Source organism: Carassius carassius, chromosome 47 (assembly GCF_963082965.1).
Source record: "Carassius carassius chromosome 47, fCarCar2.1, whole genome shotgun sequence".
NCBI lineage: Eukaryota > Metazoa > Chordata > Actinopteri > Cypriniformes > Cyprinidae > Carassius > Carassius carassius.
This window is the reverse complement of record NC_081801.1, coordinates 3,451,756-3,472,890: the sequence shown is the minus strand read 5'-3', so window position 1 is coordinate 3,472,890 and position 21,135 is coordinate 3,451,756. Positions and strand designations below refer to the sequence as shown.

The 21,135-nt window shown below is 33.7% G+C and overlaps 1 protein-coding gene across 1 annotated transcript in view; it reads right to left on the bottom strand.

The window, feature by feature from the left end:
• Window positions 1-21,135, bottom strand: part of LOC132130267 (collagen alpha-1(V) chain-like) — an 86,972-nt gene that overhangs the window by 42,936 nt on the left and 22,901 nt on the right. Inside the window, exons 2-5 of the mRNA XM_059541965.1 lie at window positions 18,721-18,888; window positions 12,652-12,865; window positions 12,170-12,332; window positions 2,290-2,421 (exon numbers count right to left, since the gene is read on the bottom strand). Of these exons, the coding sequence (XP_059397948.1) occupies window positions 2,290-2,421; window positions 12,170-12,332; window positions 12,652-12,865; window positions 18,721-18,888 (677 nt within the window). The remainder of the gene's footprint in view (window positions 1-2,289; window positions 2,422-12,169; window positions 12,333-12,651; window positions 12,866-18,720; window positions 18,889-21,135) is intronic.

The following is a 21,135-nucleotide window of genomic DNA, read 5'->3' as shown; positions in this document are numbered from 1 at the left end:
TCAGTTTTATTTGTTACATAAATGTGAAGAGTGATTTTTCTCCTGTCATTGGCATTAAATTCAGCATTTTTACACTTTTTGACATTCTCACCATTCGTTTTGCCTCGTGGTCAATCCCACAATTCTCTCAAACCCACCATTTACTCAGCTCCCATAGAGAATCAATTTCAAACATTTGGCCATCTCAATTTTCTCATCTGTTTCACATGCTAAATCTTCCAGTCTTTCATTTAATGCATTTTCTTCCTCTCTCTGTAGTGCTCAGAGGATATTGGCATCCGAGTGAACCCAGATGGACAGAGTCTGAATATGAACACTCAGTTGACCCCATGAAATAAAGATGGGACTTTTGTGGTTTTTAGTCCATGTCTGCTCATCTATATTTTGGTATACTGATAAATGTTGACATAATACTCATTTTACATACTTAAAATGCATAATATTTCTAGCAAAAAGATTTGAATATGAATTTAGACAAAATAATGACTATTTATTGTTTTTACTTTTTTTGCATTATTACTACATATGCAGGATTAGAATTGGGAAAGGTTTTTTTACAAATGCAGTCAACTGAATAAATATTTGAATATTTGAATTAACTAGAATTAAATATAGTAATTATTATCAAAATCAAAATCTTTTAATTTGTCACTTAAAAGTTAAATGTGATCTTTTGCTTTCTTGGATTTCTAACAGAAAGACTTGAATATGTGACCCTGGACCACAGAACCAGTCTTAAAGGGTTAGTTCACCCAATAATCAAAATTATGTCATTAATAACTCACCCTCATGTCGTTCCAAATCTGTAAGATCTCTGTTGATCTTCGGAACACAGTTTAAGATATTTTAGATTTAGTCCGAGAAATATATGTACAGTATACTGTCCATGTCCAGAAAGGTAAGAAAAACATTAGTGGTCCAAAAATAGCAAAAATCTCACAACAGACCCAGAAGAGAAGACAATGCTGAATAAAGTCGTAGTTTTTGCTATTTTTGGACCAAAATTTATTTTCGGTGCTTAAAAAAAAATCTAACTGACCCTCTGATGTCACATGGACTACTTTGATGATGTTTTTCTTACCTTTCTGGACATGTACAGTAGACCGTACACACAGCTTCAATGGAGGGACTGGGAGCTCTCGGACTAAATCTAAAATATCTTAAACTGTGTCCCGAAGATGAACGGAGGACTTACGGGTTTATAACGACATGAGAGTCATTAATGACATCATTTTGATTATTGGGTTGAACTAACCCTTTAAGTCTAAATTTTTTTAAATTGAGATTTATAGATAATCTGATAATAAATAAGTTTTACACTGATGTACAGTATGTTTTATTAAGATCGGACAATATCTGGCTGGGACACAACTATTTGAAAATCTGGAATCTGAGGGTGCAAAAAAATCTAAATACTGATAAAATCACCTTTGAATTTGTCCAAATGAATTCTTAGCAATGCATATTACTAATCAAAAATTAAGTTTTAATATATTTACGGTAGGGAATTTACTAAATATTTTCATGGAACAAGATCTTTACTTAATATCCTAATGATTTTTGACATAAAAGTAAAATCGATAATTTTGACCCATACAATGTTTTTTGGGCTATTGCTACAAATATACCTTAGTGACTTAAGACTGGTTTTGTGCTTTAAAATGTATTTTCATTTTTTTTTTAATTACGTTATCAATAAAATATGTCATCAATACTGATCCAAGCGCTCTACAGGACAAGACATGCTTCAGCGCCCTCATCTCCTCCCTCTATCACTCTCTCTTTCGTTTCTCTGACTGATGACGTCATCCGTTCAGTTGGAAAAATAATTGCTAAATGATAAAGATAGAAAGAGCCATAAAGAATTTATTATGCCTGCAACACACACACAAGTGTGGGCAAGTATTATTACTCTGTTGTAATTTGTTTCTCTTTCCAAAGACTGAATGAATAAATGTATAAATAGTCAAACAGTGCATGTTTAGATATGCCAACTGTAACACCAAAACAGATTTCTAAATAACTGAATAACACCATTAAAACATATCTGTTACTAAAATGGCTTAATAAGTGCTTGGCTAATGTTATGGTTTTATTTTTGATTTAGGATTTAAAAGTGCTTTGGGTGTGCAAATGCTTGATTAGATGACTTGACTCTTGATGTTCTCAACAGAGCTGATTTTTCTAAATTTAGCAGTAAGAAATGACTCGTCATCCAGTTTTTTTATATCAACTATGCATTCCGTTAGTTTTTCAAATTCCAAAGGAAATGAATCTAGACGAACTTACAGAGTCATCAGTGTTTGGGTCTTGGTTTTGGTGCTGTTCGGGTGCAGGAACCTCACAGTCAGGGCTGTAGTGCTCACAGTAGTCAAACGCAGCACGATGGTCCGATACAATCATCAGCTGCTGGATGTCACCCTGGAAACAAAGAAATCAGCTGTTAGAACTTAGAAATTATCATGAAAGAAATAAGGAGAATTGACATATCTTTGTACTTGATACAGACCATGTAAGAGATGAATAAGACAGAGGGCCATCAGAGAGAGTGACATTTCTACTTCCTATAGGACACAGTGAGGGTGGATGCCATATTTAATTTAATGCAAATTAAAATAATGCTGTGAAGGATGGAAGTACAGTCTATCCAATGCATGGTTAATAAACAATTATGTAATGCAGCATACAAGGCTCACATTTATTAAGTAGTGTGATTAATTCTGAATCTACATAAGTTCATTTTTTATAAGAGCCAGCTAGAGCTAAGGTCATGTTTAAAAGAGCTAGGTAATAACAACATATAGATCCATATAAAATGTATATTATGCATTATAATTTCTAGCATTTTTATCAATAATAAAATGACATATTATTATAATTATATATAATTAATAATATAAATATTATAAATACAATTTACTATTTATTATATAAGTTCATTTTATTTTTTAAATGAACATTTATACACGTATAAATAAATATATAACAAATAAAAAAAGATATGTGATTCTAAAATAAACATTAATTAACAATATAAATTAATTATATTAATAATAAATTAAATGGAATATTATTAATGAGAATAAGTTACTTTATATATATATATATATATATATATATATATATATATATATATATATATATATTAATTGATTATAAATCATTTAAATATATATATAATATATAATATAAATATATATATATATACTATAATAAAAAATATATAATTTTTTTAATTATTGATATTTAATATAAATAATTATATATAATTTATTAAATAAATATTATTAATAAAATTTCTGCCTTTAGTGTGATGCTAAATGATGAGATCATTCAGACTTCGAGTAAACATATTTCAAAAATCTGAGAAAAACTGAATACAGTTCTTGCAAAACACATGCATCAAAAGATGTTTTAATTCCATACAGATTCAGCAGGAATGAGGTTCACTAATTAAGTCATAATCATTTTATATAAAGATTTAGTATGAGTCAGATTACTTCAGTAACTGCTCAGACTGGATTATACAGCAAGTATTTGGAATAATGCAGCCATCCAAGAATCGTTAAAAAAAAAAAAAATGGAATAAGAACTGTTCATGATTTGCCAACCCTGCAAAAGAAATACAAACTAATGCATGTAAAAACATCTACAATAATCATACAAACCGAACGAGCTGAGCCTTCATATGAATCAGGAAGTCAAAACAGCATTATGTCAAATTCATCCAAAACTCAAAACACACATAGAAACAAGAGAGAAACAGCTGGGCTTTCGGCAAAACAGCTGTATCCTTTTTATTCAATAACCATGGTTTTTGGAAAAACAATGAATACAGTATGGAAAAGGTATGAAACACCTGTTGCAATATGACATGAAACACACACACACAAACACACGGTGAAAGTGGGTCACAGTCTGGGAGGAGAGAGTTGAGTCAGAACCTCAGTGGACTCCAAAACTGTCCAATCCAATTAGGGCATAATGACCAGACACTGTACACTTAAACACACACACACACACACACACAGAAACATTCCCTTCCAATCTGAAAAGGTAATTTTGTGTTTTACTGACTTCACAATATGTGCTCACTGCAAAACAGTAATCCACTTGTCCATAATTACTATAATTTGAGAGCATTTCTCTCTCATTCCCACATACACACAAACACAAACACACAATCCTTTCAATCATGCCCAGTATAATTTGATTCACGAACAAATGCCTCTTTTGTATCAGTCAAAAAAAAAAAAAACTTCACAAACTGAAAAAAACTAGTTTGGATGAATACATGTAGTTGAAGATAAACATTAACAAACAAGCTTTATTACTATTATGATAAATGATATCCCAAGTAAATACTTAAAAACATTAAAATATTGTAGCATCAGCTACACACACACATGCATACTATAACACATGTAAATAAATAATAAAATAATAAAATATATAAATAAAAAAAATGAAATATTGTAATATCATACACGTTCCCATGATAGACTTTCTGACACCAGATTTCTAATTGATGTAATCATTTTAGTTTCTTTCGAGGATTAAAAGTTCCACTTGTCATCATGATATGTGTGCAACTACATGAATAAAGCATAATTCAGAAGCTGACGTTGCATCACCATTGCAAAAATAGCATTGTTTTGTTCCATTTGTAAATGTGCAGGAAGCGCCGCACTGATTTATTACACAAGTCAGCCCTAATCGGTGATTCTTCCTTGTAATACATGCACAAATACACATTTTTCCCACAGCGATCTGAGGAAACTTGTACAAGCAGGCGGAGAAAATGTGGGCAAAGTAAGTGTGAACTCAGGAAGATGAATGTCTGGAACTGACACAAGTTTAGAGTCAAAGATGGAGAGACAAGCACCCACACACACACACACAAAAGCATTATCTAATGGAGTAGATTTAACTCATCACATGAAAACAGAGAGAGAGAGGGAGCGAGACACAGAAGGCTCTCCAGGCTGTGTGGAGATTTGGCTGTGAGAGCAGCCAGACAGAATCAGCAGAGCAAACACAAGAGCTGCAGAACATGACCCACAGAGAATACTGCAAAACAAAACACTTCTGCAGTCGAGCAAACAGCAGAACACAGAGCTCTAGACGACGCACTGCATAACAGAAACATAACCTTTAGAACTCTGGTGCAGGGGCACATGCTTGAAGTTTTGATTTAAGCAAAATATGTTTAGCAAGGAAGCATTAAATTAATAAAAACGAAAGCATTTATAATATTAACTCATTTTCTATTTCAAATAAATGCTGTTCTTTTGACCTTTCTTTTACTACAATTGTATTACTTCAATAGCCAAATAACTTAACATGGGAAATCCAGGAGACATAATAATGTTTTAATAAACAAATGCAAAGTGGAGCATTACATTTTGCACTCTGTGTATCAAAAAAAAAAAAAAAAAATCACATTTTAATTTAATAAATATAACTAATTGTTTTAATGAGACAGATGGGCCTGAATTCTAACCGTGTATTACAGAAGATAAATCTTTTTGATTAAATCATTCATTGTTTGTGATTAGGCATGTACTGTATGCAAGTGCATGCAAATGAAATTATTAATTTATGGCAATTACAGAAATGCATGTAAGTTGAATGTATGAAAATAAAATAAAATAAAATTCCATTTTAAAACATGTTCAAAGAGAAAACAGTTGAAATTGTAATAACATTTCACAATATTGCTGTTTTCACTGTATTTTTGAGCAAATAAGTGCAGCCCTGTTGAGCAGAAGAGACTACTTTAAGTGTCAGTGTAGCATCAGCATCTTTCCTGGTTGAATTCCCTGTTTTTGTTCTCTTTGTCACTCATGACATTTTCCTATGTCTTTACTGTAGGAACAATGACTGCAGTCATTTCTCGTTGGCTGTTGCTCTGGATTGTTTGCCAGTGTAAACATGTGTTTGGACTTGACACCAGATTCAGATCCAAAATCCAGAGACTCCTAAAATCCACACACATTTCAAACCTTTCAAACCGGCCCAAAACATACACACACACACACAAACACAGAGACAAATCTACTGTTCTTAAATATAAACTAAATATAATCACCCAGCGCTAATTTTAACACACAGAGACTCTTATCCGAGGCAAATTACCAGACATCTGTTGACAAGTAAGCTTTCAATTATCATTTCACCACTATTTCATACCATCAAACACATTCAGATGAGCCCTAACCATAAAATAAAACTTGAAAATACATAGTCCTTTATTAATCAAGTCTGTAAAATGATCCCTTGGACTTTCTGCATCACTCCAGATTTGACCATACAATATTTGTTGTTAGTATAGCGTGTGAGGAGAAGAGCAGCAGAACAGGCAAGAGAAAAGCAGAAGCAGAGGAAGAGCGAGAGACACAGAGGTGTACAGAGACAACAGATCTATTCTGGGATTTCTGAGAGAAATTTATCACATTTATGTGGGACAGAGAGAGGGAGAGAGAGAATAATAGACATTGCATTGTCAGCAACTTTGAAATACGAGCTTCTTTTTCGCCAAAAGCTCCCCACATCTCTCGCTGGAGTCCGAACGAACTGTTTCAGCAGCTGCCTGTGGTGACGCACACAGCCAAAACACTGTAAAAGCATACACATGTTTCAAATGTTTCAAAACAACACAACATTTGCGAAATAAGTGTCACATGGCTGTAGTCAACAGAAGGGGGCGACAGACGGGACAGCTGCAAATGAATAAAAATGGAGGAACTATCCCACACATTTCTGGTAGGGAGCCCAGAGTACAACTCGTTCCCTTCAGCACTCAAAAAACATCTCGATCCCTCGTTCTGTCCTGCCATATTTCATTTAGACACAAATCCAACATGTTCACACACACACGCACACACACGAACACACACACGTGCTGCACACACGCACTGAATGAATCTCATGAAAACATGTCTGAGTCATATTACAGCCCAAAATCACATGTACATAATTAATTACTAGAATCATTATATTATTTGTCTTACTATATATATATATATATATATATATATATATATATATATATATATGATTAATTTTACAATTATAAAAAACATAAAATGATAAATATATACTATAAATATACAGTATAAATTACAAGGATTATAATGCATAATATAATTAACATTATATACACATACATGTTGTTATTATTATTATCATTATTATATAGGTAAATAATAAAAAATATATAATAATAATACATATATTAAAAAAATTGAAATGATAACATAATGATATAAATATATAAACATAAATATAAATTAATAAAAAATATAAAGTAATAACATTAATTATATTATAATGATAAATATATATCTATCTATTTATCTATCCATTCATCCAAAGTTTTCTATATGCATATGTATTACATAAATCTATATTATATCTATATTACAATAAAAGCAGAGGACTTTTTATTTTTTTCTGTGTTATCATAAAAAAAATATATAGACACAATATAAACCTTCTTAAATTGGACTGATTTAAGTTAAATATGATCCAGACATGTTCTTGACAGTTTGTGTTAGATTCACCCACACAAACACAATCTATCCGGTCTAACTGGAGTTTCAAAGCTTGAGGTCTTGTACTTATTAGGTTTGTTTAAAAATGACATCATCGCAGCTGCTTATGACCTCATCAGCCCAAGACACAGGAAATAGGCCACATGTGATCCGCATTAGAACATGGACTCATGCTGTGGGAGAAATTGCAAAAGATTTTAACAAAGCAGTATGAAACGCTCCACAAGAGCGACTGAATATCTGAATACCACAATTACCGCATGCAGACGCTCACACGTGTGACGGTGTTCACACACACACACACACATCCAGGCAACGTCTGGCCATTCTCAAGAGTAAAAAAAAAACAACCACAGAAACCAAACCATCCAATGACACACACACACACACAGTGGCAGCATCTGGAGACCCTTAAGATCTTTGCCAAAAGCAACAGGCATGTCTACCACTGCATTTTCCACGAGTTCCTTTTGTCCACCAGCCCTCCGTCAGCATTCGCTCCTTCATTTCTCCTTTACTCCATCACTCACCTCCATTTTCACTTCTCCATTTAATTATGATGGAGTCTCTGACCATACAGCAAACGTTTTTGGTCTTTTATGTTCAGTTTCTTCAACTGCAGCACTCAATGATGGATTAATCGGACTGTGTTTTCACTAAGAACCATTATAACATTTAATATGGAATGGTGGGAAACTACTGAACCAAAACATCTGTGCAATGTTTTTTGAATGTTCTCCCTCATCTGGGCAGAGAAAGCTTTTTTATCCTGTGTATACAAATATTACATATTTATATGTTTGTCATTTAAGCAACACCAAACAGAACTGGAAAACATGTAGGCAAAAATAAATAGTTCAAAAGTTTGGAGCCAAAGAGATTTTGAATATTTTTCAAATACGTTTCTTATTCTCACTAAGGCTGCATTTATTTAATCAAAAATACAGTGGTACTGTAAAATATTGCTACAATTTAAAAAGAGATGTTTTTATTTGAATATATTTTAAAATGTAATTTATTACTGTGATGTAATGCTGAATTTTCAGCATTATTACTCCAGTCTTTCAGAGTCACATGATCATAAATCGTAATAATTTAATATACTGATTTACTGCTCAAGAAACATTTCTGATTATTTTCATCAATGTTGAAAACGTATGCTGTTAAATGTGTTTGTGGAAACATATTTTAAAATAACAGAATTTCTTTGAAAGAAATCTTTTGCAACATAATGTCTTTACAGTTACTTTTGACAGTTCACAGTTCACAACTTAATGCATCCTTAATGAATAAAAGTATTAATTTATTTTCCTAAAAAAAAAAAATAAATAAAAAACCTTAGAACAGTCATGTATACAGGAAAAATAATAACCAATCATATCACAGCCTAACACATTTCAACCAATAAAATCCTGACTCATATTATCAAGTCCCACCCCCTTTATTTTCTACACAATATTATGTTCCACTTCCACAACGCATCACATTATAGTAGGTAAATATCTAGTGATTGCAATTTCATGTCTTTATGTCATCTCTCTTGCCTTTAAACGTGAAACTCTAAAGATTAAGCATTTCTTTCTTTAAATATCTTCCTTCCTTTCTCATTTTCTACTTCAGTCAAGTGAGAGAGAATGATGATACAGTTCATGTGCAATGAGTGACGTGTGAATCATGCTGATTTCAACCACACTTCTGTAGGATATGTACCTCAGAGGGAGAATACCCCCCCCCCACACACACACACACACACACTTCTGCTGACCTGCACTGTACATGTGCTGTGGAAACCCCCTCAATGATGTCAGTAGACATGAGCCTCAAAATCCTCATCCTGACCAGAACTTTCCACAAAAACATCACCTTTGCCTCTATGTGTGTGAGATATTTATGCACTGTTAAATATGAAGCAAACTTTTCCATCTGATACAAACCTAAAACTGATAACAGTGTGATGCTGCAGGAGATCTGCCTTGCTGTGGAACTCTTCTACACGTGCAAAATCTCACTATACAAATACACTGTAAAAATGTATTGGAGTACTTATTTATTTAAGGGTATAGTTCACCCTAAAATGAAAATACGCCATGATTTACTAGTTACTGCAATAGCCCAAAAGAAGTCTAATAAAGTGCATCCATCCATCATAAACAGTGTCCCACACTGCTCCATGGGGTGAATAAAGGCCTTCTGAAGCGAATCCATGCGTTTGTGTAAGAAAAATATCCATATTTTACACTTTACAAACAGTAATCTCTAGTTTCTGCTAACTGACTTTAGTCCGTTCACAATAGTTCATCACAGTTCACAACAGTGTTTTGGACTATTGAAAAAAAAACACCCATTCACTGCCATTACAAAGCTTGGAATAGCCAAGATATTTTTTTTAATATAACTCTGACTGCATTTGTCTGAAAGAAGAAAGTCATATACAACTAGGATTGCTTGAGGGTGAGTAAATCATGGGGTAATTTTCATTTTTGGGTGTGCTATCCATTTAAATAAACATTTTGGAGTACTTATTTCAAGTAATATGAAGTTTACTCATACAAATTAAAATGAAATCATTGAGTGCATCCCAGTGTATTCTGGGACTGTCTTCTATTAAGTATACATGCTGTTGGTTTAAGCCAGAATGAGACATCTTAGAAGACAGCACCATTTTGCACCCTAAAGAGTGTGACTATGATGCCAAAAAAAAAAACATGTCTAGACAGCTCACAGGCTCTCAAACATGTTTTAAGAAACAACTACAGAAATGTAAGCACACCTAAATTAACCCAATATTGCTCAAAAGATCTGCTTCATGAAAATTACACTCTTTTTGTTTGTTTTCTCTATGATGTCTTTCGTCTCTTCTCTCTGTTTATCTTACAGGTCCATAGTGAAATGTGTCAGCGTTTAAGAGAATTGAATTACATGTGCAGCTTCAGAAATGAAATATGATTTGGCTGTGTGTATACGGCAGGGGTTTGGTTACGGTTCTGTGGTGACTCGGTGTCTCACTCTGTGGAAAAAAACCCACAGCTCTTTCCATTTTCTCCAAACACTTTAACTTCAAACAGAAAGGTAGACCAAACCTTAAAGACAGATCAGCATTCCATGAACCCTGTGCGTCTGCGGTCAAAACCCTCGGGATCAACACTAACATTACCTACAGTCCTTCTGAATGACTCACATTCACTCACAGACTCTTCCAATCCCACAACCCTTTAGCTTTTTGCTATAAAGACACACAGAGATTGAACAAACAGCAGCAAATGTAATTTTTGAAGATGTTTTGGATTTGTATATTTCCGAATGGAACGGCTTCCTGCATACTGCACCAAAACTGAACAAAATTGACTTTCACTCAGAAATGACTTGAAGATTTCACAAATAATTACAAAGAAAAGGCAAGTAACACACACACTTAAACATGAACCTTTAAAGAAGAAAGACTTAACTGTATTTTCTTGTAAAACATGCTCTTTGTTTTTTTTTTACAACTTTGAAAAATAAAAATACACTTTTACTGTGTATACACTGTTTATTATCTACTACATTTTAAAATTTGTATGAAAGATTACTCAAAGGAATTGAAATGCTAAAATGTCACTACATTGGATATTTAATTCAGCAAGGGCCATAAAGACTTTATCTCAGAAATATAAAGCATTATTATTTAGCACTTTTGCCCAATATTGTGCAAAATTGTCTTAACTTTTTACTCTCTAATCTAACATCAAAAAAATGTTTTATTATAAAATATTTGCATTCTTTCGCAAAAGTATTGCATTTCCCCAAGAAATGTTGCATTTTCTCATGAAATATTTGCATTCTCTCATAAAAGTACTGCATTTCTCTCTAAAAACGTTGCGTTTCCTTGCTAAATATTTGCATTTTCATGCAAAAGTATTGCATGTCTCTAAAAAAACTTTTTCTCACAAAAATATTTGCATTGTCTCTCATAAGTATTGCAATCCCCCATAGAAACTTAGCATTCTCTCAACAAATGTTTGTTTCTTTCAAAAAGTTTTGCAGATGAGACACATTTTTCCTCCCACCACCTCATATTAATTCAATCACAACAGCTTTGTGAGCGAACACAAAATGTCTCAGGAAAATGCTAACGTTTTGCGAGCAAATGCGAAAGAACTGAAATTGATCATCACCGTCACAAATAACACGAGTAGCATGTTAGAGTCTGACCAAATACAAGCACAACCACACTTCACATGTACTGTATAGTTATTTTAAACGTTTATGGTTAACCTGACTATTACACAGACAAGCAAACATGACCTGTGTATAAACCACAGGGTAACCCTACAATCTTACATTAGCACTACATAACGACGAGTTGCTAAACAAACACTTCTCCACTGGACACAGACACAGAGAGGTGCTGAAACACTTCAACACTCAGTGAAGACCACAGGCACATGTCCACAAATCTGAAGGCCCACAACACACTGACAACAAGAGTGAAGAAACACAGTCCAACACAAAGATCTCTCAGTTCTTACTCTCAGACAGCAATGGCTCACATCGGACCGCTGAGACACAACAGTGCAATAAAAGCTTGAGAAGCCTCTAAGAAGACGCTTTGAGAAGATGTGATTCCTCCTTACCTCAAACACCTCCTCATCCAGGATACGTGTCCCGAAGACCACGATGCCTTTGGTGTCGATGATGGGGTGAGGGCTTCTGGATAGCGTCCGTGTCACCTTTTTCTTACAGTCCAAAACCAGAGTGATGCTCTGTTTGTGAACGCTGATCGCCACACGGTGCCACCTGACACAAACACACGTATGAGGGTCAATCTGTCCATCCATCCGTCTGTCTGTCTATCTATCTATCTATCTATCTATCTATCTATCCAAATTTTCCATATGCATATGTATTATTTAAGTGTTTCTGCAATGTTTATGTAGTTAAACAGGGCGTCACACCTGTGTCTGCTCACCTGTGCAGGTGTTGGCTTCACACCCGTGTAACAGATTAAATATGTCGCACATCAAAGCTAATAATGAATACCAAACAAACTAAATCCTAACCAGACATGACCTAACCGGCCCTGCATATTTATTACACGACTTATGGTGTGGCTTACTTTCCGTCTGCCAAGTTGACCCCTCTGAAGAGCGGGTAGTCCTCCGGGCCGGGTTTGCCCAGGTGATCCTCATACAGGAAGACAGGAGAGCGTCCCACCTCCAGACCGAGCTGCTGGATGCCCTGTTCGTTATACACCGACAGCAGGAAGGACTGACTGCCTTTCTTTGGCTTCACCGTCGCCAAGATGGAAAAGTCCTCAGGAAACATGGATGCTAAAGAGGGACAGGGTGTTATTTTTGGAAATCAAAAGGGTTTTGGGGGGTTTCTGGGGCGCAAAAGACTAAGGACAGTGTATGACCGTGCATTACATCATGTCTATGAGCAGACAGACGCTGTCAGGTAACAAAGATAAAGTGTTTAACATGGATAAGAGCAGAATGGAAAACGGTTGGATCTCTGGCACATCTTTGGGAAACTCTTTAACAATGTGTGTGTGTGTGTGTGTGTGTGTGTGTGTGTGTGTGTGTGTGTGTGTGTGTGTGTGTGTGTGTGTGTGTGTGTGTGTGTGTGTTGATAAGAGTCTTGGATCTACTGGGAGGGAGTAGAGAGAGCAAGAGAGATTGCGAGAGTAATGAGGAGAACAGCTGTTCCCTAAGAGACATTTTATTACTTTAATTCATTTAGCAGAGAGAGGTGAAGAGAACAAACACAGAGAGAAAACCACAAATACAAACAGGGAGAAAAACATCTGAATATGAACATTCTGTCACTGTTTACTCAACACCATGTCGCTCCAAACTATGACTTTGGTTCTTGTGAGGAACATAAAATGTGATGTTTATTGGCGTCTCAGAGTTAACTCTTTTCCATACAATAAAACTGAATGGGGACTAGAGCTGTCAAGCTCCAAAAAGGCCAGAAAAGCATCATAAAAATATCATAAAATTGCTCCACGTGATTGATTATAGTCATTTTAAAGAAATGTATACTTTTATTTAGCAAGGATGCAATAAATTGACCAAAACTGACATTAAAGGCATTGATAATGCAAATGATAGAGCAGATTTTAGAATGACATTTTTGGGTGAACTGTCCCTTTAAGACCAGTCAAAATTAAAAAAACAAAGAAAGAGAAGGAAAAAATTGTGAACTTAAACAGTTTCTTTCTAAAATGGGAAAAACAGACATGACTTTTATCGTATGCACACACACACACACACAACATGTGCCAAACAGATGCCCACTGCCAGGGCGTCTGGGAAAATCTAGGCTGCTTGGACAGGAAGTGAGTTTTCCAGTCATCCAAAAGACAAAGCATCCATACATCTGTGCAGTAAACACACCTGAATGTGTTTATGCCATTGTGTGGAAACACTTTGATAAACTGCACAGGATTCGAGTCGTTACTGGACTTCAGTTACATGTTACTAAAATATTCTCCTCACAACCTTCCTGGACTCCCATTTCCATTTCTAACTCCTCCTTTTTCTCCTCTGTTTATGTCTGAAGATATGTTTTCAGTCTTCAGAGGTGATTCTGCTCAAGTCACACCATTACAGACAGTCTACATCTCTAAAAACCTCATAAAACACACGTCTCATAAAAAAGAACTAATGAGGTTATTTGAGGTCTGATCTGCACAGATTTCTTAAATAACTCCAAAATGTTAATCATCTGCGGCGTCCTCTAAGAACAGAGTTTCATTTCTGCTTTTGCTTACATTAAGAGCTTAATTACACACACTGTGTGTATAAATGTGCAGAAATGAAGAGATGGCACCAGCCACCAGACGATCCTTAAGATATTTAACGTCTGACTGAAATGAAAATGTTTTAAATCAAAGGGAGGCGTTTATCTAAAAGCAAGCTGTGCAGGGAAAACCACTGCCACTGAAAACAACCTTAACTCCAGTAACAGTCAATGAGCAAACCGTGAACATTATATTCTGCGTCTAGACATATTTTATTACTGTTTCATAATAGACCAGTGATATTTTAGTATTATTTATACACTACTGTAGTTTTTATTAATCATTTGAACTAGCTTTTATGCTTATATTTTCATTTTAGCTTAATATTAAGTAATTTTGCTATCAATTTAGTCATTTCATGATTTTATAGATCTCTTTAGGTCTTCATAACCAGTGTTGTTATTGTTGACTTAAAAGCTGGCATAAAATAAAATCTAAATTTTACATGAAATGTTTAAAATGTTGCCTTGATAACTGACGTTTAAGTCGAAGTACTAAAATCACTAAAACTGAACAAAAAACTATAAATAAATACTATACGCCATAGAATAAAAATGATTGTTTACACTCAAAATGTAGACTTTTCTTCTCGAAAATTGCTATTTTACAGTATATCATGCAATTGAAAGTCATACATTTGTGATTGTGAGGTAACATCTCGCAATTCTGACTGTTTTACTCAGAGCTACACATTTTTATCTTACAAATGTTATATTTTATATCTCACACTTCAGAAAAAAAAAATTGAAATGGAAAGTAAAAATTGTGAGATATGAACTCAGAATTTTGAGAAAAAAGTCAGAAATTGCGAGATATAAACTTGGATTTAGTGAGTATTGTGAGTCTTAATTACCTTTCTCATTTCATTTTGGCAGAAACAGGCTTCCACATGTAACAGTCTATAAATAATGTAGCATGTAAAACAGCTTTCTAAAAGATTCTACACTGGTTCAAGTGTGAAGTGAAACCATTTTCTGCACCACTTTATGGTTTTGAAAGTGATATTCTAGATCACTTAATAGGTTGCAGGGGATAAGGACAGAAAAGAGAAAAGAAGAGCTCCTGGCCATTTCATGAAGATTAACTCATCTATCAGCCTTTTCCAGAAAACCCTGTGACATGCATGCATACAGTGTGTGTGTGTGCGTGTGTGTGTAAATAATAAAACTTTACATGACACTTTTATGATTTCATGAGGATTGTTACATGCTCACACAAGTGTCATGTTCACATGCAAGCACCAGCTTTACACACACACACACACACACACACACAAATACATATGACAACAATAGTTAATATGTGCTTTTGTCCTGGTTTCCTGTGTTAAACACTGGGCTGAAGGTCAAAGGGGTCATCACTCTGGAGACAGGGTCTGCCCATCACTAGGGCCATATGAAACACAACCAGAGTTCAGAGAGTGTGTGTTATCTACGGTCTCATCTCTCCCTTCTCCTCCAGTCAGAATTAGGTCTTTATGCAGAAATCTAAAGGAATGCTGGAGTCTTCGGATGCTGAGGAATCACATTATATTACTACACTCCTGAATCCCTGCACTCTCTACCTGACGTGATTACAAGATCCTCTTTCACAGATCAAACTAATGGTGAGGTCTATAAGTACAAATGAACAGTTAATTAGTCTTTAGTTACTACACTGAACAAATTGATGCTGTTATTCACTCCAAAATTGGTTGCTCTTTATTTTACAGTACGTGTATTTACATGTACTTATAGTGTACTTACAGTGTATTTATCTAAGAAAGTTCTGGTAATACAAGGTAATTACATGGGGTAAGGTTAGGTTTGGGGGTAGGTTCAGGGTTAGTACCTAGTTATTACATAGTTGTTGTAATTACTATAATAAGTACATAGTATGTACATGAGGAACAGGACCGTAAAATAAAGTGCTAAATTTCACAAATAATTACAAAGAAACAGGAAGTAACACACTGAGTTAAACACAGTAGCAAAGTGAAACATTTCTTTAAATTAAATTAAATTAAATTAAATTAAATTAAATTAAATTAAATTAAATTAAATTAAATTAAATTAAATTAAATTAAATTAAATTAAATTAAATTAAATTAAATTAAATTAAATTAAATTTTCACATGTATGTATATGTATATATTATGTAAACACAAACTTTTATTTTTGGATGTGATTAATTTTAATTAATTGATTTGACAGCCCTTATTTATTTAATTAATTAGATTACAACAAAAAGATCAGCACTAAGCATGACATTTTAAAGTAGAAAGACTGAAAAATATTAATATAAATAAATATAATAAACAAATATATAAAAGAAATAAATACATTCTATCTTTACCTTATAAATAATTAAAATGAATACAATTTTAGATTAAAGCAATTTTTTTTTAAATAAGAATTAAACATGGAATTTTGAAGTAGAGACTGAAATAGCATTCACTTGTGTAAACCGTACACCAATATTCCTTCTTTGTCTTATTTACAGCTCATTTTAAAATATTTTTTACAGTGTAGCTTAAACTGGTTTGCTGATCCTTAAACTGGTTTTTGAGCTTGGCAAAGAGCTCAATACCTCTTTAAAACCAGCAAATCAGACCATGTTGGGAAACCAGTTAAGGTTCAGCTGTTTTTTATTGCATATTCCTTTTATAGCCAGAGTCTCTGTTTTTCATCATGTCTTTCTAGACGTTTGACTTTCCACCATGTTTACAAACCATCACCAGTACTCCAGTGACCTATGACCCTCTCTGTTACCCTGGAGACACGACACAAAAGGAAGACAATGGCCTTATGGGTATGGATGAGGAGGAGGAGTGAGACAAGAAGAGGAGGAGGAGTTATGAAATGATGAAGAAAAACAAAAGGAACTTTTTGGCCGTGAGAGATTCTAGCTAGCTGCATGTGTGTGTGTGTGTGTGTGTGTGTGTGTGTGTGTGTGTGTGTGTGTGTGTGTGTGTGTGTGTGTGTGTGTGTAAAAAGTTAATCCTGAGCATCTGAGTGAAGAGTGTGCAGAAACAGATGCATTGTATTTGGAGCGATGGATGATTCATTTCTTCCATATGCTTTCATTCTGCCTGTATGATTCTCAAGCAGCCAGGCGTGTGTTTACTTAGCTGTACTTAAGGGACAAAATCAGTTAAATCTGACACAACCTCCCTTCTGAGGACAGCTGGGGACATCCTCAAAGCTAAAATGATTCAGAAATTATGTGTTTTTTTAGAATTAAGACAAAAAAACAAATATGAATAAGCATAATCAGCTGAAACCATATGCAACAGAAGTCAATGACAAATCAAATCTACTTTAAATAAATGTGTAAACATTGGACCTACTATACTGAGCTGCCTACTAAGGACTTTTGCATTCATTCATTCATTCATTCATTTTTCTTTCCTGAGTTTTATTATATAAATATATTACATTTAAAATATAATAAAGTAAAACTATATATATTTTTTCCTTATATTTTTCATACATAATCAAAATAAAATAATAAAATATAGTTAAAAAAAATGTTTAATATAATTTTAATTGTTTCCTTTCCTTTGTTTCAATGTAATTTATTTTATTAATAAAATAAATAAATATTTATCTTTACCTTATAATTAATACAAAATTTAATTACATAAAAATGTTAAACATTCCGCATTGAATACATATTTCCTTCTCCAGTAAGAAAACTAATGGTATAGTGCATAAGATTTTGGGGGTATCTTAGAAGGCAGTGTGTTTTCCTATATGCACATGCTATATATGTTTAAAATGGCCTTTGCACCAGTAACATGCTTACCAGGACAGCATACTTGAGTCTGCAACAAAGTCAGTGTGATCTGAAGTAAGAGACTCTTACTTCAGTTTGATTTAGTCTCATCTAGTTTAGTCTCATTATGCTGGTATTGCATCTCTCTCCCCGTCTGACTCGTCTCTCCCTCCTTCCATCAAATTCTTGAGATTTTCTGAGTTCCTTTTAAAAGGACAGTCTAGGGCACCATGACTCTGTGGCAAGTCAGAGAGCAACATGGACAGCAAGGCCCAAGTATCCACATACTAGAGATATATATATCTGGCCAGTAAACTAAAAAAGTACTAGCCAATGGCGATTCTATTGCCCAGATGAGTGTAGAGGGTTGATTATCCAGTCTTCAGAGGATGAGAAGATGAAAGAGTTATTTAGGGCTTATAGAGTGTCTGTGTGCTCTGAACAGACACCAGCAGCCCAAACACTGGAAAGATGGAGAAGAACAGTAAACAGGTGCACCTGTCTGTGTTTATGGGTTCATGCATGCTCACGTGTGTGTGTGTGTGTGTGTGTGTGTGTGTGTGTGTGTGTGTGTGTGTGTGTGTGTGTGTGTGTGTGTGTGTGTGTGTGTTTTGTACTCACAGGGATAGAGTTGTTTAGTTGGAGTGCTAAGCTGTGCATCTTTTGTGACTCTGTAGGCGACATCAGGCCCTTTCGATGACTTCCGGTGTGTGCAGAAGCCTGTAGTTTTCGATACACCCTCCGGCAAACTGTGAAAATCTAAAATCTTTAGGAGATCGGCTGGCTCAGCTGCAGAGAGAGAGACAGAGAGACGCAAAATTAGTTGACAGCTAATTCAGATGACATACAAAATCCTACAATAATCTCTCAGAAACTGTAACAGTTATTCAACTTTCACACTTTAATACAGTCTATTATATTATATTATATTATATTATATTATATTATATTATATTATATTATATTATATTATATTATATTATATTATATTATATTATATTATATTATATTATATTATATTATACTGAAATAATTTATTAAATTTAAAAAAAAAATCTGTATCTACTGAAACCTGATTTTTGTTTTTAAATAAATTTTATATATATTACAAATTTTTGATTTTTACTTTTATTCATTATGTTCATGATTAATTATTTGCACATATTTACATTATTTGGAATTAAAATTTGAGGTATCTTTAAATAAATACAGAAAATACATCAAATATTTTTTTTTTTATTGAATTAAACATGCACTTAGTATTCTATCAAGTCAGTATGCAGGCTGAAAATTGTATTATACATTGTATACTGTGCAGTATGTAATAACGCAGTAAACTAAGTCATTATGCCCACAAAACCACAAATCTGTCACGAGCAACCTAAAGCACCAATAGAACAAGTGACCACAGCTCAAAAAACCTAGCCAAGTGTTTCATGTGTTTAGCGGTCAGTTGACCATACAAACACTGGATACACTGTCTACAAAATCACACACAACTTTTCCACTCTCTCTGGTGGAGATATGGAGTGAAGACCACACACAGTTCATCTGTCTACTGTGTGACAGGCTTTAAACCCTCACACACACATGCATGGTAAAGTGTCTGTGTGTGTTTAGGTGTTCAACTTGAGCAGCAATGTCATTGTCTGCAAATCACCTCCAGCTGTAGCCTGTTGAAGTCACTTGAGGAACACACACACACACACACACATCCCTGGTTATTATCTTAAACATGTCTTATTTACATGACGACAGAGTGACAGACAGTGTTTATCATGAGCACTCTGATTCTGATCAGGTCAGTTTGGTTGAGAATACAGTGCTGCAGAGCGTTTACATTTTTCCTTCAGTTATTTATATAAAAGTCCACCTGGACTTTTTGCTAAGAGCTCCTACAAAATATATTTGATCTGAAGCGTGCAACTTTAAAACTGAAGCTTATCAGTTTTTTTGTTAAATCAACATGAAACTAAAGTTGACCCTATTTACTCTTTTATTACACATTCCTGGTCTAATTTATATATATATATATATATATATATATATATATATATATATCTTGTTTCACTCAGACATACTTTAAATTAAAGCGGTAAAATGTGAAGTAATGACTAAATGATTTCTCTGACTATTTTTTATTTAATAAAAATAAAAAATACATTTTGTCAACAATATTAAAAATGTTACAAATAAATAAGTTAATGTTAAAATAAAAATTATTAATTATAAAAAAAAAATAGTACAAAAAAAATTCATTTTTATAAATAAATATCCTAAATAATTCTAAATACATATAATTAATAAAAATATATATATATCATACTTTTTGTTGCATTATGGCATTCCTGTAGCTCAAACAGTAGGGCATGGCATTAGCAATGCTGAAAGGACTCAATTCCCAAGAAATGCATAAGCTTAATAAAATACATAACTTGAATGCAACATAAGTTGCGATGGATAAAAGTGTATTCCAAATGCATAAATGCAAGTTATTTTCATGTAATTTCAGTGTATTAATAAAAGTTGCAACAAAGTGCTACCGAACAAACTATAAAATATTCAGGAATGACATGAAAGAAAACATAAAATAATAATGCACATTATAAGTATATACTCTAAACACATGCAACTGGTCTTAATAGAAATATTACAAAATTAATTCACATTCAACACATAGACACATAACAATACAGAGCAGATTTTGCTGTTAGATGTTGTTTCCAGACATTACCAAAGACTTCAGATCATTTGATTTTAGTGTGAATTAATAATGCACATCATTTTTAAATCTGCTTATTTTGGCAGACGTCAAAGCTCATGTAATTGACTCTGGCAAGTGTTGGGTAAAAGCAAAAATGCAATACCAGACAAGATCATGTAAACACATTTTTACAGTCTGAGGAAATTACTAGTACACATCATCACGAACGGGACACTATAATCATAGATTACTAAAATTAACGCGTACTAAAATTATGCAGCAAGTGCGATAATTAAACCGATTACACTATAATGACATCTTCTTTTTTTGTC